This window comes from Dipodomys spectabilis, unplaced genomic scaffold (assembly GCF_019054845.1).
Source record: "Dipodomys spectabilis isolate Male_0828 unplaced genomic scaffold, ASM1905484v1 ptg000026l, whole genome shotgun sequence".
NCBI lineage: Eukaryota > Metazoa > Chordata > Mammalia > Rodentia > Heteromyidae > Dipodomys > Dipodomys spectabilis.
This window is the reverse complement of record NW_024870703.1, coordinates 13,368,577-13,395,259: the sequence shown is the minus strand read 5'-3', so window position 1 is coordinate 13,395,259 and position 26,683 is coordinate 13,368,577. Positions and strand designations below refer to the sequence as shown.

Below are 26,683 nucleotides of genomic sequence, written 5' to 3'. Positions count from 1 at the left end.
GTATTGTGTTTTTTTTTCCCTAGACATGACTAACTAAATGCCTTTCTTACCAACACTACCATTTCTCAAAAATAAAATATAACTGAGCATTTTTTCTTTAGCTCTGTCCTTTCTAACTTCTTACAAATGGCCACTTCACTAAGAAAATCTTAACTTATTCATAGGTTTATAACAGTATCATGAAGTAAGTGACACAGAATGCTTTTCTTATATTGACTGCTTATCAGTGGCCCAGCAACCCAAACTGTATTTTCAATCCACGGGTCCATCAACAACTGTCAACAAGATCTATTTCTCTGGTAAATACTTTTTTCTTTCTTTTTTGTGCCAGTCCTGGGCTCCAGGCCTGAGCACAGTCCCTGAGCTTTGACGCTCAAGGCTGACACTAAACCACTTGTGCCACCATTTTCCTTTTCACTTTTTTGGTAGTTACTTGGAGATAAGAGTCTCTCAGACTTTCCTGCCCGGGCTAGCTCTGAATTCTAATCCTGATATCTCAGCCTCCTAGGTATTACAGGAGCTCATAAATCTCTGGTGCCCAGCTCTGGTAAACATTCATTTTTTTTGTTGTTGTTGTTCGGTCTCGGAGCTTGAACTCTGAGCCTGGGCACTGTCCCTCTGCTCTTCAGCTCAAGGTGAGTGCTCTACCACTTGAGCCACAATGCCACATCCGGTTTTCTGGTAGTTAATTAAGATAAGAGTCTCACAGACTTTCCTGCCCAGGCTGTCTTTGAACCACGATCTTCAGATCTCAGCCTCCTGAATAGCTAGGATTACAGGTGTAAGCCACCGGCACCCATCTGGTAAACATTCTTTAAAGAAAATAATCGAGCCTTAATCAAAGAGAAAAATTTATATTATTGTAAATCACAATAGCCAGTTTGTGATACACATTATCATGTTACCAATATCATGGACTTAAAAAAAAATGTGTTCCCTATAAAATGGATCCCTTGGTCCAATCATTATACTGTAAAAATAAAACAAATCTTTTTCCACATGCAGTCAAGGTAGGAAATTATATATAAGGCCTCAACTGATTACACACAGTGAAGGAGCCACACGATCAATAAGGATATGTGTCTTACATCATTGATAATGTCATTATTAAGTTTAATTGAGTGAAATTAACAGAACCACTCAAGAAAAGTGACAAAGCATAAAATTAAACACCTTATATAAAGATTCAAAGTTCCAGACAGTCAACCCTGTTTTCATCGCCCAGTAACACTCTGGTCTGCCAAACACTTGGATGAAACGTTGCTATCACTCAACTGCTACTAATAGGAAGATACTAACTAAAAATAAACTAGTATGAGCCTTTCCCAACCATGCTGAGAAATCAAGAGACACTGGCTAGAAATCAGTCTGAGCTTTTAAGATCTGTACAATTCTGCTACTCTTAAATGGACCCCCTTTTCATTTTCTTATTACAATCTAACATATTAAACATAAATAAGAAAATTAAGCCATACATAAGCCCACCACCCAAATTTAAATAACCACTATTAACATTTGGATGTAGGGAGAAACTATCACTTACTAAAGCTTCTTTTCCTTAAGACATTCTTCCCTTCTAAACATTTAGTGCTGAGTTATTTGGACAACCACTAAAAGCATTGCTAAGAAACACCTTTCTGAAAAAGCTAAGAATCATGTATCCAGGAAGAGTCCTTGTTGCCCTCCGGTTAGAGGCATAGCTCCCACACAGGTACGACCTGCCCGGGCTGGGACTGGCCAGGTGTGCAGGGACTACCTGCTTCCAATCCTCGGTGCCTCCGGTAGCACATCACTTACTGTGCCGGGCATGGGACTCCTCTCATTCTTCCCATTCTGAGAGCTCCCATTTTTGAGCTTCTTCTTCTTCTTGGCTGTTTCTTTGTGCTCTTTCTGTTTATTCTGCACTTCTATCAGGACAGAAATAAAGCTGTTTTTCACTTCCTTTTCAAACTCCAGTTCATCTCGCAGGGCCAACTGCTGCACGAGCTCCTCAGAGAACTCCTTGATAGCTGTCTCAATTTCCTCCAGGAGTTCATTTAGTTCAGAGACAGACAGCCTTTTCACTCCTGTGACCAGAACCAAAGGACAGCATATTCTGAGACAAAAAGCACAGTGGGGGGTATTACACCAAAAGAGCAAAAATCATATTCCTATCGATCAGAATTCTAAAACTTCGTGTGGGCAGGTCTGAGTCAGAGGTAAGTGGACAAGGTCACTTCTCAGCTGGCTGAGATGAAAAAGTAGGACGAGCTTTTGTACTTGGGTAAATCAAGTACACCAGGAACACTGAGAAAGGTTGAACAAGGAAAAGAACAAACACCAAAGGTAGAGCGAAGTACAGAAACTACTAGCTGACAGGTGGTGAGCACAGCGCAGGGTTCTGAGACACTTCTGAAGAAAGAAGTCATAGATTTGATAGAATTAAACTAAATAAATGTTCAAACATGGATTTGGGGATATTGTTGGAGATTAGAAGGATGGTGAAGGGAATAATATTTCCTGAAACCCCATTTGTTTTTTCCTGAACATTCCTCCTCATGGAAGAGATAAGATATTGCTGAAGTCCTATCCCTCTCCGCTACTCACCATGTGATTATGTGACCTGGAGCTAAGTCTTTGGGATCTAAAGGGTACATGTCTCTAATCTCAACTACGTGAGGAGCAGGGTTGAGGAGGATTTGAGCTTTGAGGCCAGTCTGGGCAAAAAGAAGTTAAGACCCTATCTGAAAAATAAGCCTGAGGCCCCAATTATGTAAGAGGCAGATACAGGAGGATCACAATCTGATCAAAGTATTATACAAAAACCATGAGATTTGTCTCAAACATACCTAAAGCAAAAAGGGCTGTAGGTGTAACCCCAGTGGTAAAGCTCCTGCCTAGGAAGCACAAGGCCCCAAGTTCAAATTCTAGCTCTACTCTTAAAAAAAAAGAATCTTTCAGAATATGCTTAGGCTGGTTATGCTTGTTTGGAAACGTTTCATGCTAAGCAATTGTACAGTTTCCATAGTCTATTATTCTCATGTCGATAACAAAAAAAGATCCAATTCGAACACAATTTTGATTCCCTAAATTCTTCCTGTGGTACTAGGGATTGAACCCAGGCCCTTGTATGTACTAGACAAGTGCTATACTCAAGTGAACCATGTCCCAGTCCATTTGTTTTTGTGAGATAAGATCTCACTAGGTCTTCTTGGGCTAGCCTCCAACTCACGGTCCTCCAGCCACTGCTTTCAGAGTACTAGGATTACAGGTGTGTCCCACCACACCTAGCCCCAAAGTCTTCACTGAAGACAACTCTTTATAAAAGATAGGAATTGTTTTCAATACATATTTACTGAGTATCTTGTTTGTTGTAAACTACACTATATCTTTTCAATAATTCATCTTGATATCCTAACTCCTCAGAATATACCAGTATTTGAAGGCAGAGTATTTACAAAGGTGGTTAGATTAAAATGAAGTATTCATATTCAGTATGACTGGTATTCTCATAAGAGGAGGAAATTTGGACACAGATACATTGTAGAAAGAAGGGCACATAAAGAAAGCAAAATTGAACCCAGGGCCTCGTACATACTAGACAAGTGTTATACCAGTGAGCCAAGTTCCAATCCATTTGGGTTTTTTTTTTTTTGAGACAAGCCAAGAGGAGAGGGCCTGGAAGAAACCAAACTTGCTGACAACTTAATGTTGGACATCTAGCAGCCAGAATTGACAGAAAGGAAATTTTAACTGCCTAGTCTGCTGTACTTCCTTACAGAAGTCCAGCAAACTCATGCAAGGTATGAGGCGGACACCAATCCTGAGTGACAATAAAACATGTTTGGATTTCTGTATTATCAGAGGGCATATAACTAATCCTGGGACAACCAAAGCTTTCTGGAAATAGACAAAGAAAACTGATATAGGGAGAGTCTCTTACTCTCTTCATAACTGCTCGTACTAGACCTCTTAAGAGTTTGAATCTCCTGGGAGAGCATTGAAAGGTGGTCTGATTGTGTAGGAGTTTCATCATCCTCTGGGTCCGGGGATTCCTGCATCATTTCTTCAATTTCTTCAATAACCTTTTGAAACAGACACACCATCATTAACTAAACATACAGAAGGAAAGATCTCGCTAAAATACAGCACTCATGAGGCTACTCCAGTACAAGTGCATTACATCCATATTAACCAACAGTGTTGGGCAGTAGATGTTCTGAACAAGCAAACTTTTTGACTCTAAGAGTGAGTAAGCCTGGCTTATCAAAGGAAATGTGCAAGATCCTAAACATACAACTAAATTAGATTTCATATTCCTATCATGGTTTACTATATCATGAGATGATGTGACACTGAATAAATTTATGCCAGACATGCTTGAGACACATCATAAAATTACAGTTAAAAAGAAGACAAGAGAAAATTTACTATCATATACCATCTACAAGTGCTTAGTCTCGGGCTAATCAAAAAATGTGGCATAAAATTTAGAAAGTACAATGGTATAAAATATTTATACATAACGCAAGAAGTTGGCAATCTGGCAGCAATGTTCTCCTTTAGCTGCAGAAAAAAAATTCTTACGTTAATGAGGGATAAGGGGTTATTTACCAGTTACTCAAAATGTGGAAGCACAAATAGGAAAAATGCTTCAAGAAGCAAGAAGGCTTCAGAACTCCATCTGCCTTTCATTTAAACAATGATCTACAGTTAGAAACAATGCTGCTCACGCCTTACCACTGGGTCCTGTTCCAGATTCTAAATGTAGAGGAGGAAACAGAACTCAATGGAACTTTAAAGCCAAGCCAGAAAAGTTACTCAGTGCTTCAAGAAAAGAATTTAAGGAGTGAAGACAAAAATTACTGATGAAAATACAATTCAATGATGGTGTAAAAAATAAAAATCATGAAGCCAGGCACCAATGGCTCATACCTGTAATCCTAGCTACTCAGGAGGCTGAGATCTGAGGATCATGGTTCAAAGCCACCCAGGTAGAAAAGTCCGTGAGACTCTTATCTCCGATTAACTACCAGAAAACCAAAAGTGGTACTGTGGCTCAAGTGGTAGAGTGCTCACCTTGAGCTGAAGAGCTCAGAGAAAGTGCAGGCCAAGAGTTTAAGCACAAATACTGACTATATATATATAATTATTATTATATTTCACATGCTTTGTGAGTCAGCCAGCATTCTAAGTAGCATTGGTGTTGAAAACTGAAAGTCATTCTGAAAAGATGGTATTATGCTAATTAATAAGAACATTTCTCCAAGCAGGTATTATAAACAGGGACAAAACACTCAAGGAAGCTATCAAATACGTTTCTCTGAATCTTAAGACCAGGGATTGCTTGTTGATGTTGAGACAGCTTTGTAAGGGACAGTGAGTACTCGGGGTCTGCAATATCATACTTTACCTAAAAATAAAAAAATCAAAACCAATACTACCTTGCTTCCGTGCTCTCTAAGCCTGGCGCTCCTTCCCAGCCTAGAACAATGCAACCACAAACACACTAAAGAGCACCATGGCGGTATTTTTAACGTACATTTTCAATGTGCTCCTTCCAACCTTGCCATAAAGTATCTCCTTACTGACCTCATCTTTCCAGCTAAAAATAGAATGTGACAGAATCCACAGGCTCAGGAGCCATGGAACATTTTAGTTCAGGAAGAAGTTCTGGTGTTCCATTTTTGACAATACAAGAGAGGTAAGAGGACTGGTCAGGAATAACACTTACTTTTTTTCTGGCATGCATAACAGGTCTAATATGTGCTAGTGATTATGAACCGCAGTTTTACAGGAACAATTATTTTCTACATGGGTATATTATAGTTTGCTCCTGTTTGGGTAAATGTAAAAACACAGTGGGAAATTCACAATAACCTTTTATTTTTTTGTGTTAAGCAATCATCCTTCCTCAGAAATTTGTTGGACTTGTTAACAATGAATGTCTAAATTGAAATTCTTCCTAATTCATAAAATCTCATCTTGTTCAGGTGATAATGTACTTTTCTTTCTTCAGTGGAAGAGTTAACTCCTAAGTCTATTTACCTACATAGTCCAAGACATGCAAGTAAATTCTGCACAAGCATCATTACTGGCACCATGAACAATGGCTGTCAGCTCCAGACTCCACTTTTCCCAGGTGGATGAATGCCCATACCTGGTCTGCTGTGAACAGGGGCTCCTCATTCACACAGGAGACAATAATCGAATGCATATCCAACTGCTCTCTCAGCTCCTCCTCATCTGAGGTGTCGAAGAGCAAACCTTCACTTATCTGAAAGCAAAGAGACCCAAGATTGAAAGCAAGATGCTCAGACCAAAGTCAGGTCAACATCTCTGGGTGACAGGCGGCGAGAGTTCTCTCTTGAAAGGGAGAAGTTACTAGCCGCCCTGGACCACACAGTCTAGGCCCTGCTTTACACCCTCAGCCCCAAGAAGCACAAGCCATGGAGACAGATGCTAAGATGCGGTATAGGTCCCTTGTCCTGATATAGATACATACTACTTTCCAGAAGAAATAGCTATAAACGTGTTGTAAGCGGAGAACGATGAAAGAGGTCACATTGATCAAGTCAGATTTGTACTTTGTACAGATGCTTAACATCTGAACAACTGCTTAAATTTTAAAAAAGCGTTCTACAGGAGCTAAAACCTAGACAGGAAAAAAAACCAGTATTCATTAGTAGGAAAATAGAGTAACTAGAAGAAAATGAAGTTTGGCAATGAATGTTACCTAGGTAATAAACTGGTATAAGTTAAAATCTACCAAAATATAAAGTAAAGCACTTGTAAGTTACTTTCTAATATTCAGAGGAAACGATGAGTGGATCAATGCCATGGAAGACAGGATTTGTTCAAAAGAGCCACCCTTATTCTTTCCAGTTATATATTTCATCTCTAGTTTCCAAAAGCATCTTTACACCTAACAATGCTAGAAAGATTCCAATCATCTCACCAGCACTGTGCTGTGTACCCAGGAGATGACCATGTACACCACATCAAAGGATACCTTGACTTCCAGCTCCCAGTGGAGTTACACTACCCTGCAGACACTGGGAGACTACAAGGGGAGAAGGACATTGCTGGGCACTTCTGCTGTCCTTTCCCTGCCAGACTGCCATTTGTCAGTGCTGGCTCTTCACCAAAGGCTACAGCTCCTGTGAAGCAGACTTCTACACAGATTATCTGTCCAGGTTCTAGAAACATCTTCCTCTTTTTACCTCTTCTTGTCAACACTGCTAAAATATGCCTGGCTGCTGCTAGCCTGATGGTATTTCACCATATCTAGCTGATTTCCTTTAATCCTGTTTAGAGTTTAGTACCTGTACTACTTGTAAAAGTTGGGGAAATTTCAGCAAATTAAATTACCTATCCAACTAACATTTATTCCTCTCTATCATGCCATGAATATTTTGATGATCAACAGAACTGGAATGAGAACTCTACTCTCAGGAAGAATCACCACACCCTGAGTTCTTGAAAAACAAATGAGCCGCAGGACATGCAAGAAGAAATCATGTCATTCTGTCACATTTTATATTACTAAAATAATATATTGTTTACATTGTATAATATCATAGATTGTACAAATTTAATCCCAAAATTGAAAGCCTAGAAATTCCAAAGGACAAAATGTTTCAAACTTTGAAACTTTTTGAGTATCACACCTTGACACATCAACTGGGAAATCCCACACGTGACATCAAGAGATGGGTTGTACTCAAAATTCAGGCATACTAAAAACAATACATACACCACCTCCATCAGGCCATGTATGTAAGACATACAGACTTAAGTTGGGTTCCATCTCCAAGATAACTTTGTCATAAATATGCAAATATTCCAAAATCCAAAAAGAGCCCTCAATCCCGGGCCCTCATTTCTGGTCCCACAGCATTTCAGATAAGAGACACTCAACCCAAATATAACTATATTGTATTTAGTCTAATTGTTACAGTACGAACTTTTCTCTGGGAAGTTATTTGAATGACTAGTACAAAGAACATAACTACAACTGATGAAACAATGAGATGGACTTAGGTAGGAGGCTCCCACGGCCTCCCCAGTTCCTGAAATGGAAGCATACCATGTTTCAAGGGCAAACCTGGAGCCCAGAGTATAGGAACCCTGCAGGAGACGAGGCTGGCAAGCTGAGTTTCCAAAAGGAGCCTGGAAAGGGTGGCCCAGCACTGCCGCATCACAGTGATGACACTCTCCCTCATTCTCTCACAATCTTACTCTACCTTCTGCACACTCAGCCCACAGAAGGCCAAGCCACACGGCATCTGACACAGAGGATTTCAGAAAATGAAGGGGGAGAGGGAGATAAGAGCTTTCAGAGGAAAAGAGCTATCACATTAGAAGGATCTAAATCAAAATGTCACTTGAATTCTCACCAGCAACAATAGATGCCAGAAAACAATTTAATTTTCATGTTCAAATGAGTTATACCCTGGAATCTAATATCCAGCTAACTTAACAACTAAGTGGGAGCTGAAGAGAAAGTCATTTCAGACATGCAAATAGCCAGGGAATTGACCTCTTCTCCACCCTTTCTCAGAAAGGATCCAGCAGGGAAATGAACAAGGAAGACACAGAGTCTAATGCAACAGAGAAGTGAGGGGAATTCTTGTAATGATGGAGGAAGTAAAAATCCAGAAAGGTTGGAAGGCTAGGCTAGACAGTGACCAGTTCAGACTAGGGTTGTCATGCTGTGAGACACAGCAAAGCACTAGAAAGAGACTGACTGATTAGTTACTGTAATCCACTTACGGAAATGAATACTAGGGCTCTTTTAAGGCTGAATTGGTACACTAAATATACACTTTAAAAAAAAACAACAGGCAGTTGCAATCACAATAAAGAAAAGTAAAAATTGAGTCAGTATGGTATGGTGACACAGAGAAGATGATCCCAGGTCTTCTTTCCAGAGAGGAAGTCCATTTCCCACACAGAGGCACGCACACACGGAGGGCTTTGAACACTGATCGTGGCTGTCGTGGGGATTATTATTTGCTCTCCCATTAGGCGTCAACAGGACATCTTTGTGCCACACTGACCAATCACTCCTCTCTATGCCTGGCGTAGATGCAGAGCTGGTGACACTATTTTTCCTCGTATAAAGTTACAGATGCAGTATGGAAAAAATGGGTCCGACGAGGATGTGGAACATGCCAGCATTTTTACTCCACAAAAGAACCATCAGATTTAGAAATGTGCATTTTAATCTTCAAAGAAAGAAAATTTACAAAATGAAATCTAGCAAACTGTGAGATACATGAACAGTTCTTTCAACTTAATACAAAAATAATTAGACACCTCTTTTCCCATCATCAAGAAAACAATTTCCTTATATACTCTGCTTTACAACTGAGGCAACGTGAAGAATGCTTTAAAAGTTAAATTTTATATAACTCAGACATGGAAAGAACACAATGCCCAAAGGACAATGGTAACTTTCCCAAGGTAAAAAGTTTTCAAACTTATTTATCATCTATTAGGGAGACTTGGAGAGTTTTTATATAATCCTTTTTACCCATTTGCTCTTTGGGAACTCAACGCATGCTATAATCCTTTCTGAGAAATAGTTTTAATTTCATTCTGTTCATCAGCCCAACAGACACATCAGGGTAAATATGAATGATTGACTGACTGACAAAGAGACAAAGAGGGGACTGCTTGTTTATTTTAATCTTCTGAGGTTTTCCAGATGAAGTGTTCAATCAGTTCTAGTACTGAACACCAAGTTGTTACTAATCATTACCATGGCTACAGTATTTCTCTGGCATTGAAAACAGCATTCAAAGGGCAGGAAGACGGGAAACACTTCCCAAGACACAATCCAACAATACAAGATGTACGTTTTATTCAGTGAACCTGTATTAGAGTGTCCCACTCAGGCAGCTAATGTGCTTCTCTCTGAAACTATGAAAAGAACTCTTTTATGCTTATTTGTAATATGTCAAACAAAAAAGTACTCATGGACAGATCACGGTGGACTCAGCACAATATTCAATAGTGGAAAAAAGATTTTAAAAAGTCTTTTATCTCTGACTTTAAAGATAAGGTCATCCACTGACTCACTCAACAAATAAACTCAGTATATACCATGTTCCAGGTACAGTGGTAATTAATAAAAAAAGACAACAAATACAAAGATACCTGCTAGGAAACCACAGTCTAATGGACAGATCCGGAAACATGATTAATATGAGGACACAGTACTGTCTCTATATAGACATAGACAAAAGGCTGTTGGGGACTCCTCCCATGAGACAACAGGGCTCTTAAACAGCAAGCCCTTCCAAAGCTTACATGTCCAAAAATGTCATCATTTCCCAGGCAGAAGAGTTCCTTTTCCTTCCATGCAAGGATTTAGGCCATGGCTGCATGGCCATCTGGCAGAGATGATGTAGGTGGGGACTGCCCCCACGAGGGAGAGGCTGGATTAAGTGTTCTTTACAGCCCCTTCCAATTCTGAAATTGCATAATTCCATAAGATCAGCAGGCTAAATGGTGATAGGAAGCTTCAGAGAGGGGGAGAGAGAGAGGCGGGAACTGAGCAAAGCCCCAAATGACAGCTATGACCTATAACAGAAGACAAGCAAATGTGCGCCAGGTCAATCTGCAAAGCTTAACAGGGTTAATAATTGGAACCAACAGTGAAGACTCCACCTCTACAGCAATACTGCAGAATACAATCAGAACTCTAGATGTTACTAGAAAATGAAAGCAGCAGGCATCTCCAAGGCACAGATTTAAGAAAGTCATTTTCACAAAACACTAGCAATGCTATTTAAAATACTGGCAGCCCTACTACATTATACTACCAATAATCACACAATTAACTCTGGTGAAATATGGAGCAGTCCAGAAGATCTGTCATGAACTTACACTGCTATTTGATAAAGAACCTAGCCTGTAAAACTTATATAGTTTGGCTATATTCCTCCTCCATGTTAAACAAAGTTAATACTGCGATTTTCCACTTCAAGTCGATCCCTTCCCTTTTCTGGCTCCCAAGTCATGTTCCCACTTCTTACTCAAGTCATCTCCCCTTGACAGTACAAGGCATAGGCACCTCCCACTGAATAAGTGAGCCAAGAACACATTCAAATGTCAAGCAGTGAAACTTCTCTTAGTGCTTCCCCAATATTCACAGCAATCTACAATCTTCTGACGTGTCATGTCTAGTATGTCATCAAATTCAACAAGAAAGTATCTCTACATTGATTTTCCAATACCCTTAACAAATTAATTAAAGGCTAGCATCACACTGAGTGTTCTCAGCAGATTAAAAGTACATAGGCAGTAAGAGATGGCTGACCATTGGTATTCACCAATCTCCACGATGATGAAGGCAAAGCCAACAGGGTGGCAGCTACATAATTAAGACAGCAAGACCTAGCTTGGTGAATATGCACCCTAACCTCTCAGCATCAGGTATGTAGAAACTATGGGCTGAACTCCTGACTTACCCCTTTTTCTGAGAGGTTCAGAGTAAGCAAATGCAAGGTCCTAGTATGGGATGACTTCCAGTCCACAGGCATTACATTTCCATAATTGTCTGTCAGGGCATTCCAAATCCTTAAAAAAGAGGAAAACGACAATGAGTAACACAAGTCTACATGTCTTTTATGAGTATTTCTTACAACAAATATCCAAGCAAAAAGTACAAGGCACCTCGTTTCTTAGGGAAAAAAATAGCAACAAAGCAATCTGCTAGATAAGACTAAAAATACTACATGAAGAAAATTCTATAATTAGAAACTATATGAAAATCATACAATTGGACTGACAAGAAGTCCTAAGGGAAAGTGAAGGGTCCCAAAGTGTTATCAGTCAATAACACTTCCATCAAGTGACATGACCAAAAAAATTCATCAAAGCAATTTACATGTATTAACTCATTTAATCCCTAAAAACCACATTAGAAGTAGGAAACATTATTATCTTCATTTTCCAGATCAGAAGACAGGGGCATGAAGAAGTTAGGTAACCTTTCCAGGCATTACAATAACATTTTTCTTCGGTAACTTCCAAACACAGGGAACATATTATAAAGCGAATAATCTCTACCAAAAAGTTTGTACCTTCTCTGGAGAAAAGATTCTATCTCAATGTGAGAACAGAATTTAATATTTTGCAACATAAGAGGCGAAGAACTAAGACTGAATGAATGAGCCAGGAAAGAGAGGTCACAAAAAATGCACATAAGTTATATTTAATGCAGTTTCTCTACCTTATTACCAAAGAGCACCTTGGTGAAGTGCTAGCGTGAAATGAAAAGGGCATTTGAGACAGGATTCAAGCAATGAATTTTCATCTCCAATCTTCCTCACACAATGAATCTCTTTGGCCAAGTCCCTTAACCTCTGTGGGTATCAGATGCCCTCTCCCTCCAGCTCCACTACTCCAAGCATTAATTCAAATGAGCTACACTGAGTAAAGTCTCCAGCCACACCAAACAGATATCAGACTCTTATTTCATGACTGAAATTAATTTCAGTACCAAAGAAATAACCAGCACTGTAAAACACAACATTTCATGAACAAAAAACAGAATTGAAGAATGCAAATAAGATAAAATGAAATTAAAGTAAGTAAAAAATACTACGTATTTTTTATTGACTAGAAAAAGATACATGATGTGGTATTATTTAAAATCCTAACACTGTCATATGGTATCTCCTTATAAGTCATTAAATAACTGGGGAGGCCTTTTGTCAAAGTGTGTAATGAACTAGGATATACAAAAAAAAATTCCTATTGGAGGCATAAATATAACAATGTATATTTAAGGATGGAGGAACAACATACTTCATCTAATGGACAGGGATTTGGTAAAGAGCAGAAGCAGTAAACCATAGCTATCAAAAGTGTCTATTTCAAGGGATGTTTGGCCACAGGATATATATTAGCCTCAGTGAAAATGTGGACCCAGGAAGCTCTAGAAAACCAGGTTTGGAGGGTTGGAGGGGTGGCTCAGTTGGTAGAGCTCTAGCCAACGAGCAAAAGTGGTGGCAGATACCAACTTTAAATCCTGGTCTAGATGGAAGGAAGGAAGGAAGGGAGGAAGGGACTGGAAGGGAGGAAGGGAGGAAGGAATGGAGGAAGGGAGGGAGGAATGGAGGAAGGGAGGGAGGGAGGGGAAAGGAAAGAAAAGAAAATCTAGTTGGGCACCAGTGGCTCAGGCTTGTAATCCTGGCTACTCAGGGCTGAGATTGGAGGTTCACAGCCAGCCTGGGCAGAAAAGTCCCCCATAAGACTCTATCTCCAGTTAACCACTCAAAAACCAGAAGTGGTACTATGGCTCAAAGTGGTACAGTGCTGGCCTTGAGCAAAAGAGCTCAGGCCCTGAGTTCATGACTGACAGAAAACAAGAAAAGAAAAACAGATTATACTCAGAAAATTTCCCATATGCATGGTTCACTCCTATTCTCTACTAGAGTCTGATCTCCTCTAAGACCAATGAGCTAGAATTAGAGGCAATATCTCTGGATTGCTACTTGCTGAGTTTCTGACTCACACCTTTGCGAGTGAAAAAAAAAAAAAACTTTTTCAAATACCAAGTAATAAGTGATATATGTGTCCCTGGTCAGGGCCTAGCGTAAAATAGTCTAGCCCATGAGGACAGTCCTCAGTTTGGGAGCTATATTCTCTGTTTGTTGCCTCCTCCTTGAATGAGGCTTTCAGACAAGAACAGTGGAATAGAACACATCACCTGTAAGAAGTGATGAGTTTAATCTCCCAAGAAAGCAGACAATTAATAATCCTCTATCTCTACCAATGTCAGAACAACTGTAGTTAAAAGGGACACAGGGCCAGCTTTGGTGAAAATTTTTTAGAATTCTCTAGTCAAGACATATGAACTGACTCCCTCCTTATCAGAAAGTATTACCAGCAGTCATAAACAATGGGCAGAACAGCACTTTTCAAGGTCAAAGTCCTGCCATCATAGAATCTTGCACAAACCCTCTTAACCTAAGGTGTCAGTAGGTAAGTAAAATACACATTTACCAAAAGGAAAACTTCTGGATTCCCAGAAGCTAAGTAAAGTACTCTCAGGCAAGACAGTATCTGAATAAAAGAAATCACAACTCTCACTAGCAACAAGACATTGGAATAGATTCTATCAAATAATTCATATTCATAAACATTTCTCTCTTCTTCACCTAGGCTCTGTCTACACCTAGGCTCCTCCATACTACAGAGGAACCAATATAAGGAGCCAAGTTGATAGCCCCACACAAACACACACACACACACACACACACACACACACACACACACACACACACACAAATTTACACAGTTGAAAGAAGACAATAACAGTGGTGACCAGCCCCAGTTCATGGGTAGATCTGTTATGTACCCCCAAATCACCAGCATTCTATTAAAAACTATTATCAAGAGCAATAAAATATTCTAAACTTTACAACCTAAGTTTTAAGCAAAAGCTAAATAAACTAGCAAAAAGACCAAGTAGCCAGGCACCAGTAGTTCACACCTATAATCCCAGCTACGCGGGAGGCTGAGCTCTGAGGATTGAGGTTCAAAGCCAGTCCCAGGAAAAAAAGTAAGACTCTTATCTCAAGTGCGGCTTGAGATAAGTGTGGCTCAAGTGGTAGAGCGCTAGCCTTAAATACAAAGAGCCTCAGGGACAGTGCCCAGGCCCTGAGTTCAAGCCTCACAACTGACCAAAAAAAAAAAAAAAAAAAACAACAACTAAAGCAAAATTAGGAGCCCCTAATTATCTATGTACAAGCCACTTGTCTATTTCAAGTAAATTACTCCTAGAAACATAACTTAAAATCCAGAATATGCCCTAAATTTTAAGTTATACTGAATATGTAAATCTACACTTATATGAAATTATCTTTTCTTTAGCAAATAACGTTCAAGCAATATCATAATTTGCTACTGACTACATGCTTGGCTCTTTACATAAAAATTCATATTCATAAACATTTCCTTCTTCTTCAACTAGGCTCTGTCTACACCTATGCTCCTCCATACTACAGAGGAACCAATATAAGGAGCCAAGTTTATAGCCCCACACAAACACACACACACACACACACACACACACACACACACACACACACACACACACACACACACACACAACCCCCAACACCCTCTTTTCAAGTTCCCTCTCTTATTTCCTGAAAGTATCCAGCAAACTGGAGACCAGCAAACTGGGAGCCCCTTTCGGTGCCCATGGATCTTTTCAACTCTTAAAAGAATTTCTCCTTCCAGCTACTAGTCTCTCCATCTCTTCAGTGCTGTTGAAACCCATCTTAAAAGTAAAGGGAACCCTACTGCATTGTTGGTGGGAGTGTTGTTCAACAACTTTGAAAAGCAGTATAGTTTCCTCAAAAGATTCCATATAGAGCTCCCCTATAACCCAGCAATCCCACTTTGGGGTATTTACCTGAATGATCACAAACAAGACCACACTAAAGCTACCAGCACAACTATGTTTATTGCAGCATTATTTACCATAGCTAAGATATAGAACCAACCCAGATGCCCCTCAGTAGATGAATGGATCAAGAAAATGTGATACACACACACACACACACACACACACACACACACACACACACACACACACAATGGAATTCTATGCCTCCATCAGAAAGAATGACACTGCCCCATTTGTTAGGAAATGGAAAAACTTGGAAAAAATTATATTAAGTAAGTAAGCCAGGCCCAAAGAAGCATAGGTCCCATGGTTTCCCTTATTTGCAATAACTTGTATATGTCTGGGACAAGCAGAAAAGGTCAGATAAGATGATGTTAAGTGAAATGAACCCCAAGATAGAGACACAAGTGTTTTTTTTCTTCCTTGCTATTGTTTCTAACGTATTTATAAGGTACCATGTGATTTTTTTTTTGTTGCTTTGTATGTCCCTCCCCCAGGGTGTTATAACCACTGTTTTCACTGTATTTGATGTTGGTATAATTTGGGGAGGGGAAGGAAAAAAATTGTTTAAATAGGGATTCAGATTGACCCACTGCAACAATGTGATGTACTCCACGTCGAAAAACAAACTTTACAATTGGGGGGGGGGGTGGAGAGGGCGGTGTAGCTGAGGAGGTGGGAGGGAAGGGATGGTAGGGGAAAAACAAAGGAGGAGGCAACAATGCTGGGTAAGAAATGTACTCATTACCTTGCTCATGTAACTGTAACCTCTTTGTACAGTATTTTCACCATAAAAAAAAAAAACAATTAAAAAAAAAAGTAAGTACTCCATTCATTTCACCTGCAGCAGCTCCGCGGGTCCCTCTCTACCTACAAGTGCAAATTTGCTTAAGCTTCCCGGCTCTCCTTTTCCTTTTACCAGGTAAGACTATGTACAGCATAAGAACCTTAATTTAACCAAAGTCTAACTGGGGCTCCAGGTGGTTAAATAAAGTATACCCAGAAACACTGCCCCTTCTCTCGTCCCTGCGCACCTCCAACGTTAAACCTGGTCACTTAGGTGATCCTGTAATCATTATTTGTTTACCCATCAGCTTCTGGGCCACACTAGGAGATCCTTGCCATTAATAGCCAGGAGCCTTTCATTTCTGCCTCTGTAGAGGCCCGCACTACACCTGGGCCCTGGGGGTAGTCCCAACAGACTTCTGGGGCTCAGCTGTGGCCTCACACCACCCGGCCTGGTGCCTCTGCACGTGCTACATCCTGGCCCTCAGCTCCCATTCAACCAGCAGCATTCGATTTTGCAAGTGACTTTCTCTACGAAGTGAGCCCGACTGCCCCCCCTCCACCCAGCCGCCCCCCAAATCTCAGGAGCCTTTATCACCGCGCCGCAAACACGTGTTCACAAACCCAGGGCCCAGCCTCCGCCGTGCCGGGTGGGAGGGGGGCCGTGTCAGCCAGTGCCACGTAGCGGACGCTTCCACGAAAAGGGAGCGGAATGAACGAATGAACGAACGAATGAATGAATGAATGAATGAATGAATGAATGAATGAATGAATGAATGGAGCCCCGCGGGCCCCAAGAGGGCTGGTTTCTAACCAAGGGCTCCCACGGGAGACTCGGGTAAACCAAGTCAGGGCTTGGCGGGAGGGCGGAACTGAGGCCCCACCGCGGGGCGGGGATTTAAACCCCCTCCCGCCCCGCCCCGCCCGATCGCGCGCGGACCCCGCGCCCCGGCGGGGCGGGACGGGGAGGGGCCGCGTCCATGGAGGCGGAAGGAGGGCGCGGGGCGGAGCCTGCGGGGAGCCCCGCGGGCTGCGGGCCTGGGCGGGGACCGGGCCCCGGGGCACTCCCGCCCGCCCCCGCCGGCCCCCGCACTCACTCGTCCCCCTGCAGGAGGCTGCGCTCCGTGATGGGCCGCACGGCCGCCCTCGGGGGCTCGGCGCCAGGACCCGAGGGGCGGAAACACAGGCTCAGCTTCTCCTCCAGGCTGCAGGCCAGCGCCGGGAAGCCATCGCCGACCCCGGCCGGCCCGGCCTCAGCTTCGGGGCTCGCGTTACAGTTTTCCTGGTCCAGGAGGCTCCCGGCTGGCTCCTGGAACTCATAGAAATCCTGCCAGTCCCCGTCCGCCGCCATCGCGCCGGGTGCCGCCGCGCGCCCCGCCCCGCAGACCGGCCCCGCCCCGCAGGCCGGCCCCGCCCCGCCCCTGCGTCTGGCTCCGCCCCGGGAACCCCGCCTTGGCCACGCCCCTCTGGACCGTCCCGTTCGAGGCCACGCCTCCTGCTCAGGCCCCGCCCCATCCCCAAGGTCTGGTTCCCAGGCTGAGCACCCGGTCTGGTCTTTTCCTGTGATTTTTTTAAAAATCAATTTATTTTTATTGTAAAGATGCTGTACAGAGAGGTTACAGTTACATGAGTAAGGGAAGGAGTACATCTCTTGTCGAACATCATTACCCACTCCTTTCTTTTTCTCCCACTACCCCCTCCCTCCCCTATTTTTCCCTCCCCCCCCCCCACAAGTTGTAAACTTCATTTCTGACATAGTGTCTTGTGAGTATCGTTGTTGCAATGAGTCATCCTTTGTCCTTCTTTCAGCATTTTGTTATTCCCTTTCCCTTCCCCAAATCAGATAAATGTATATACAAAACGCATGGTACCAGAATTAAAGACAGTGATTGCCAGGGATAAACCAATGGAGAAAGAAAAATGAAATAAAATAAGAAGATAGATACAGTACATTAGCGACAACAAGGTCAACAACCAAAAAACAAAAAAGACCTGTTGTTCCCCTGTCTTGGAATTCATTTCAATTAGCATCATATATATATATATATATATATACATATATATATATATATACATATATATATGCGTGTGTGTGTGTGTATAGCTATTGAGCTATGATGATTCTCTGCCAGGACTATCCTAGGCATATATTACTTATTATAAATAAGGAAAACCATAGAGCCTATGTTTCTTTGGGTCTGGCTTACTTCACTTAATAGTTTTTTTTTCCAAGTCTTTCCATTTCCTTACAAAAGGGGCGGTGTCATTCTTTCTGATAGAAGGGTAAAATTCCATTGTGTATATAAACCACATTTTCTTGATCCATTCATCTATTGAGTGGTATCTGGGTTGGTTCCATATTTTAGCTATGGCAAATAATTTTTCCTGTCATCTTTGAATGACCCCTGGGTAACCACAGGAAGGAACTTAACTGTATTGAATCACTTCCTATATTTTCTAGATTTAGGAATCACTTTCTTCTTAGCTTCCCTGGTAAGAAGACTCCTAAAACTTGAGGCCTAGAGACAGACTATCCCTGAAGGCATTTGTCCCAGGACCACTCTCTGTCTGTAACTGTCTAAGTAACAACCACAGTTACTGGGAGATGTTGATGTGGTACGTCAATTCCACAAATATTTCATATCTTGCACATAACAGACCCTGGGGCACGTGCCAAGATGAATAATTACCTGAGATAATATTTGCAAAGCACTTACAAAATGTCTCACAATTACTCGATGTGCATATTACATTACTGATAGATGGATGCGCTCTACAAGGACTTACAAGGTAAACAGGGAAATAACACTAATAGGAAATCCTCTCTGCTCTGCACCTCTCACATTATTGATATTTTACCACAATAAAGTAACTATAAAGAAAATAAATATAAGGAAGTGTGGTGTGTCCAAGGCATAAATGCTCAGGAGTTGATAGAATCACTACCTTTGGCCTTGTGGATATTTGGCACCAAGGTGGTGGCTGGTACAGAATTTACCAAGACAGAAGAACAAGAGACACAAAGCTTTATTAGGACACAGGTATAAGAGAGACAAGGAAGTCAGGTACAGACAGAGCAGCATGCACGGTCAGAAGCAGGAGTTTATGGCTTTGTTTAGACTTTTGATTGGCTATTCCATTTTGTAGAACCCATTGATTGGCTGTCTCCTTCTTGCACCGTGATTTAAATTTCACATTGAATAGAAACATCTGACCCATTTCCCATTCCATGTGGGCCTTGGAACTTCTCTGTCCACCTTGTCACCTTAAATGGGGTCACTTCCACAAATGAGTTCTTGTTTTGCCGATCTGAATTTATTATCTAAAAATATTACATATAAACAATATTTTTGCCAATATGCTTTGTCCATCTCGACAGCATGGAAATTAATCCTCAAGTACACAAATTAGGTGGGTGCTGGTGACTCACACCTGTAATCCTAACTACTCCGGAGGCTGAGATCTAAGGATCACGGCTCAAAGCCAGCCTGGGCAGGAAAGTCTGTGAGACTCTTATCTTCAATTAACCACCAGAAAATCGGAAGTGGCAGTGTGGCCAAAGTGGTAGAGCACTATTCTTGAACTGAAGAGCTGATGGATACTACCCAGGCCCAGAGTTTAAGCCCTACAACCAACAAAAAAAAAAAAAAAAAAAGAATATTAGTTAATACCAAAATTTCCTCATTTACTTTTCCAATGAATGTTGTCTTCTGTTTTAGTAATTTATCCCAGAAAAAACAAATTTGTGATTAAGCCTAAGAAACTGGATAATTAACTTAAAAGCAATATTGTTCCTTATTTCTTTGAAGCCTAAATGAAGCAAATGATAGATTCTACCTTGCCAAGAGCTAAAACTAATTGTCAATGTTTAATAGCTTTTGTGTTGCTTAGAAAGTATGCTAATTCAGCCGATAATCACATATCTAAACATTACTCAAAAGTGATTATGTAAAAGTATCAGATAACTTGCTTTCTCTATCTGAGGAAGCATGCAAAATTATGAGCACACATTGAGTTATCTCAAACTCTTCAATTTATGTATGCAACTAATGCAAAATTATTTTTTTCCCTTGAGTCATATTTCCATTTGTTTGCATGGCGTGTATACATATGACTGGAAATGAAAATTACTCATAGAATCCACTGTTGGGGGGGGGGTTGTATGCCTTTAAATAAATTGTAACTGGGGGGGCTGGGAAAGTGGCTCAGTGGGTAGAGTGCTTGCCTTGCATGCATGAGGCCCTGAGTTTGATTCCTCAGCACCACATAAGCAAAAAGAAAAAAGCCGGAAGTGGCGCTGTGGCTCAAGTGGTAGAGTGCTAGCCTTGAGCTGAAGAGCTGAGGGACAGCGCTCAGGCCCAGAGTTCAGGCCCCACGACCAGACCCCAAAAAAAAAAAAATAAATAAATAAATTGTAACTGGGTTAACTCTAATGATCTCAGAACTTTATTTGAGCCAAACTTTCCCCATGGGATGTTTTTGCCTTTAATTAAACACAAGTTATTTGTTATCACCTCAAACATTATGAAAACTCCATTTCAAGACCAAAGTTTACATTACTTTGCTTAGTTAATTTGTATTTGTTTGTATTCCCATACTAACTTTGGTATCTAACATAAGCTGTTAAAATGATTTTTACTTATTTATTTATTTTTGTGCCAATCCATGGACTTGAATACAGGGCATGTGTTCAAGTCTAACACTTTACCACTTGAGCCACAGTTCGCCTTCTGGCTTTGGGTTAGTCAATCTGAGATAAGAATCTCAGTTCTTGCCCAGGCTGGCTACCAACTGCAACCCTCAGGTCTCAACCTCCTGTATAACTAGGATTGCAGGGGTGAGCCACTGGTGCCTGGCTTTGCCACTCTGTTGATATAGAGAAATGAGATTAGAAAAGGAAACTTTAAAAAAAAAAAACCATCATAATGGGAAACAAAATGTTACTTGGTGTTTTTATACACTTTAAGTACTTACTGTAAAAGAAGTCATAACAAAGCAACCAGTTTAAAAAGGGGGAAGGTGTGTGATTGGGTACATATGCTTTAGCAATATTCTCCTTAATAAGTTCCACGCGTCTCCTCTCACGTGAGATCTAGAGGTTGCTTCACCACTTCCTCTAGGCATCCAATAGGAAACCTAGTTCCAACTAAACTGTGCCCGTTCCCTTCTCCCCACACTTTCCTTCTGCTCCTTTAACTCAGATTTCTTATTTTAGAGGTACCAGTTACTATTTCCTACTTTTCACTTAACATTTCTTTTTTTTCTTTGTTTCTTTTTTTTTTTTTGGTCTGTCATGGGACTTGAACTCTCAGTTTGGGCGCTGTCCCTCAGCTCTTCAGCTCAAGGGAGCATTCTACCACTTGAGTCACAATGCCATTTCCGGTTTTCTTGTGGTTTATTGGAGATAAGAGTCTCATGGACTTTCCTTGCCCGGGGCAGCTTTGAACTGTGATCCTCAGATCTCAGCCTCCTGCATAGCTAGGATTATAGGTGTGAGCCACTGGCTCCAGGTGACTTAACATTTCTTGATACCAACCTTATTCCTCTTTCCAATCACTATCCTCCCACCAGCCAACATCTACCTTCCCACACTAACAAAGATCTGGGGGCTAAGGGGAATGTTTCTTGCCAGCCTCACAGGTTTAGACCAGTCCACCTATGCCCAAAGTTTAAGAAGAAGAGGATCTTTCATGGTTATTATATCTCATAGCCTAATTTTACTAATTCATTCACTCAAACACATTTTCTTACCATTTTTTTCTTACTAACCCCTAGAGACCATATGTGAATGAACACGCATGAGTGTGTTTGCTCACTTGATATATTGTATTAAAAAGTTAGCCTATAAAAATAATTTTTAGCCCTCAATTCAAAGTTAGAAATAAAATATAGAGTAATTTAACTTTACAAAATAACTTCCTAATACTGGAGTCTTTCATTTAAGGTGGAAACTTCATTGGTTTTATAATACATTTAAATTTTGTATACATCATGCAATCAGACTGGAAATTTAAATTACAAAAAAGTAGAAAGCTAGATTACTCGACATTATGTCACCTAAAGATATAATTAATAAAAATCTAGAAGAACTACAAATGAAATAAATTACTTAATATAAAAACAAAAAATCTGGTTGTCAAGGTATCATATTTAGCAAATGCTAAAGGCATCACTAGAGGTATATAAATAAGTAGGTATATAAATGAAAGTTTCTCAATAAAAGTTTGGGTAATAGCTAGTTTATTCAATAATTACAGGAAAAACATCCGAGGAATATAAATGAAAAGAATTTTAAAATCAACATGTTAACCCAAGCATTTAAGGAATGGCTGCTTGCATCCTTGTTAAAAAGACAGGGTAAGACTAGGTGCAGTGACCCACTACCATAATCCCAGTTACTCAGGAAGCAGAGATCAAAGCAACTACTGTTTCAAGACCAGGCCGGGCAAAAAGTTAGCAAGACTCATCTCAGCAAATAAGTTAGTTATAGTGGCAGATGCTTATCACTGCAGCAGGAGGTACAGGTAGAAGGATATCCAGTCTGAGACTGGCCCCAGGCAAAAAGTGTGAGGCCAGAGCCAAGGCAAGATGGTCGATTAGAAGCATCCACCATTTTTTTACTTTGACAGTGAGAGGAGTCTAGTAGCACCATAGGAGTTAGATTCTAAAGAGAGACTAAAAGGAAAAGCATCAGGAACCACACACGCACACATACACACACGCACACACACACACACACACACACACACACACTAACAGGAAGGCATCAAACCACAGATAAATGAAGCCAACACCAGGGGGGAAAAATCAGCAAAGAGTTCTAAGACCATCCCTGGCTTCCTAGGAGAGGGAGAAAAAGATCAACATACTATTACATGGTACAAATACACAGCTATGGCAACAGATTGCCAATTGTAGCATCAGGGTGAGAACATACATCCTAGTGTGGGGATTTGTAAGGCAGTGTGAAAGTCTAGCCTTGATAAAGAAAGTCATTCTGTCCTCCCCATGTTTGGAAGGTAATTGCAAGACACCATCTTGTTGGAGGTTGGATTACTCTAGAATTGTCACAAGGATCTTTGCAACATCCTGACGCAGAGTCTGAATAAGAGTCAGCCAGAGGAGGTAGTCAAGCAGAGGAAAAGCGTCCAAGAGGACATGGCTGAGGAGTTCAAGCTGTGGGAAATGGCATCAACGCCTTGAAGACTGGTGTAGGGTGCCAAAAGCCATAGCTCGAATCACTGCTTAGGCACCTGCAACTGGGGAGGAGAATAGCTTGGGCATGGGCAACACACAACAGCCTAGATGTCAACCACAGCAACTCAGAACACCTTTCAGGGATTCGCAGCGGGACCTCAGGGAGCCTGGTAGGGATGTACAGTGGCAGTTTGGGTATCCACAGTTTGGACCTTGATGGAGGCCCATCCTTTCTGGCTAGGAATGACTCTTGAAATCTGTAGCTAAGGAGGCCACAAAGCATTGAGACTGTGTATTCAGCCTTTTGAACCTGCCATTTTCATACATACATGTGTGGGTTGCTGAGTGAGCCAGAGACCTGTTCCCAGGCCCTTTGACATACTTGATACGCACAATGACTATACAGAGAGGCAAATAATTGAGCAGGGCCCCCAGAGCATAGGGATACTCCCCCTAGGAACTGCATCCCTCCAGGTGTGCAACAGGACTGAGACCTAAGTTGAGACTCTGTGAATCACAAAGTTTGCATAGCTATCTCCTCTGGAAACAGAGGTGAAGCAAGGGATGGTTCTGAACAACTGAGGCCAGCAGGCAGAGTAACTATGTTCTTCAGTTTTTACTCAGTCAGGGCAGTGCTCAAAGCTCTCTATTCACCTCACCCATTCTCTGTCACATTTAGGAGTCATCCCAAGGCTTAGATGGTTGCTTGTCCCTGAAGGCACAGACTGGTGGTAAGATACAAGTGAGAACTTTCTTGGCCCACAAACTATAAAGCTCTCTGTGGCACAAAGGAGCTTATTTTGTACTGAGGCATAAAAAGAAGGAAATCCTCTATGGCAAAGAAACCCCTATGGTAAAGGCAACCAACCTTCCTAAAAGGAACTTCAGGTGGTTTAGCTGGATGGGAACCATGCAGGGAATCTGGCCTAATCCCCTGAGCACTGGATGAAGGCTTAGCTACTGAACCAAACCATCCAGTCCAAGGGTGAGAAGGAGCATCTCTACACAGCCTAGCACTACACTGTCCTGCCTGAACATTAGGATTATTTCAGATGAAAGATGATCAAAACTTCCAACAAAAGACTCAGCTTCAGATGGGTAAATTTCAATGTAGCAACTTGAGTAATAAGAAAAATTAAAGTAGTATGTCCAATTCAAGGGTCATTCAAGGGCTTGGTGACAGTAAAAGAGATGAGGTTTCCAACAATGAGCTCAAAAGAACAACAATAAGAAGAATCAATGAAATTTAAGAGGGCATGTATGAACACTTGAGGGAAATCAAAGAGGACAAAAGTAAACTCCTGAAAGAAATCGAAGAGAGTTCAAATAAACAACTAAATGAAAGAAGGGAAACATTGTGATATATAAGGGGGAAATAAATTTAAAAGATATAGAAACTGTAACAAAAATCAAATCGAAATACTAGAAATGATAACCTCAACAACCCAAGTGAAAACATCAGTCAAAAGCTCTAATAGCAGAATGGAACAAGTTGCAAACAGATTATCCGAGATCAGAGATAAAACCGGGTAGATCCCTCTGACAAGGATATGAATAAATATAAGAAATAAATATAAATGTAAGAAAATATAAACTACTTGCAAGATATCTGGGATGCTGTCAAAAGACCAAACTTATAAAGCACGGGTAAAGAAGAATAAGAGAAACAAGCTGAAGGCATAGAAAACAGCTTAACAAAATGATAACAGAAAACATCTCCAAACAAAAGTTTGACAAACCTTTGTTCACCCAGGTACAGGAGGCTTTCAGAGCACTAAGCAACCAAAAGCAAAAAAAGAAACACTGCTGTATACATTATAACTAAAACACTATAACACTGAAGTACATGTAACAAAGAATATTTAAAGCTGCAAAAGAGAAGCAATAAATACATAAATACAAACCTATCAGAATAACTGGTATTTTTCAAAAGAAACTTAAAGCAAAGAGGATATGGTATGATACATTCCAACTCCTGAAAAAAAAACTGTCAACCTAAGTTAGTGTACACAACAAAGCTGTCCTTTATAAATGAGGATGAAATAAAATTCTTCCATGGCAAACAAAAACTAAAGGAACTCCTGGCCACTACACCAGAAAACATAAAATAATAGCAGCTTTAAATTTTACTACATACAAAAGGGGAAGAGAAATAAAATGATATCCTCTAAAGTCAGTAAGGAGACAAGGGTATACACTCCCCTACTCTTAATCAAGAGTACTGGAATTCCTAGAAAAAGCTGCAAGGGAGAGAAAAAAGAATAAGAACAATTCAACTAGAGGAGAAAGGAGTCAAACTCTCCCCATTTGCAGTTGATATGATTCTTTACCCCCCTTCCAACCCCAGTGGCAGGGGTTGGAAGATCCAAAGAGTAAGCAGATTCCAGGTGGGTTAAACAGTGTCTTTTGCTCCACCTAAATGGTTCCTCAGATAAAGGACCCTGCCCCAACGATGGGATCCCATGAGTGTTCTTAAGAAATCCTGAAGAATTTGAGAGCACCAGACAACATTAAGAACTGGGGCTAAACTTTTTCTAGAGAATTCTGAAGGTGGGAGGTTGCACAAGATAGAGGGCAGCAAAAGGAGCAGCCCACATTGAGCACCATTTGTTAAGCAAGGATGTGTTCCCCTCCAGACCCCCCCCAACCCAGGAGTCAAATGGATACTCCAAGCTTTAGCTGGACTTGAGCCATCTTGATAGAGACAACTAAAAATAGTTATTAAAGCTGAGACCATCTCAGCTTAGGAGGAAGAAAGAAGGGGCTGAGATAGAGGCAGAAAGAAAGAATTCGATTTTACCCTACTGCTGGTTCCCAAGTCAAGTCTGAGGAGGTGTGGAGAGATGAGCACAGATGCAAGGCAGAAGTTGCTGTCTACATCTAATCTCACTTGTTAATGCCTAAAAACAAGACGAAGCTTCCCCTTCACTATAATCTAACAAGGTCAGCCCTTTAGAAATGCTAATTCTGTAATATTTGACAAAATTTAGCTCTACCTCCTTGGACAGATTCCATGCTAGCTCCTCTGTTCTCATCAATGTTAAATAGTTTCCACCTCCTACTTAGCCCTTGTACAAAATCCTCTCCTTTTCTTTCAAAAACAATGGCAGTGCTCACCCAGATAAATATCATTTATGCAAATATAAGGCCTTAAGGAGTTTGTTATACCAATGCAATCAACCTTGACTGAGGTCCCTTGGCACCACTGTAACAGCAATCAATTAACACATGGAACACCAACAGCGATCAATGTCAACAAAGGTAAATATCAAGTGGAAACAGGTATTA

General features: G+C 41.0%; 1 protein-coding gene across 2 annotated transcripts in view; it reads right to left on the bottom strand.

Annotated features, from left to right (window-relative positions):
* Positions 1–17,615, bottom strand: part of Fez2 (fasciculation and elongation protein zeta 2) — a 37,528-nt gene extending 19,913 nt beyond the window's left edge. For both annotated transcript variants that reach the window (XM_042675513.1, XM_042675514.1), the window contains exons 1-5: positions 17,296–17,615; positions 11,460–11,568; positions 6,140–6,256; positions 3,923–4,064; positions 1,798–2,066 (exon numbers count right to left, since the gene is read on the bottom strand). In XM_042675513.1, the coding sequence (XP_042531447.1) occupies positions 1,798–2,066; positions 3,923–4,064; positions 6,140–6,256; positions 11,460–11,568; positions 17,296–17,549 (891 nt within the window). In that variant the 5' untranslated portion in view covers positions 17,550–17,615. The remainder of the gene's footprint in view (positions 1–1,797; positions 2,067–3,922; positions 4,065–6,139; positions 6,257–11,459; positions 11,569–17,295) is intronic.
* Between the last annotated feature and the right edge of the window lie 9,068 nt (positions 17,616–26,683).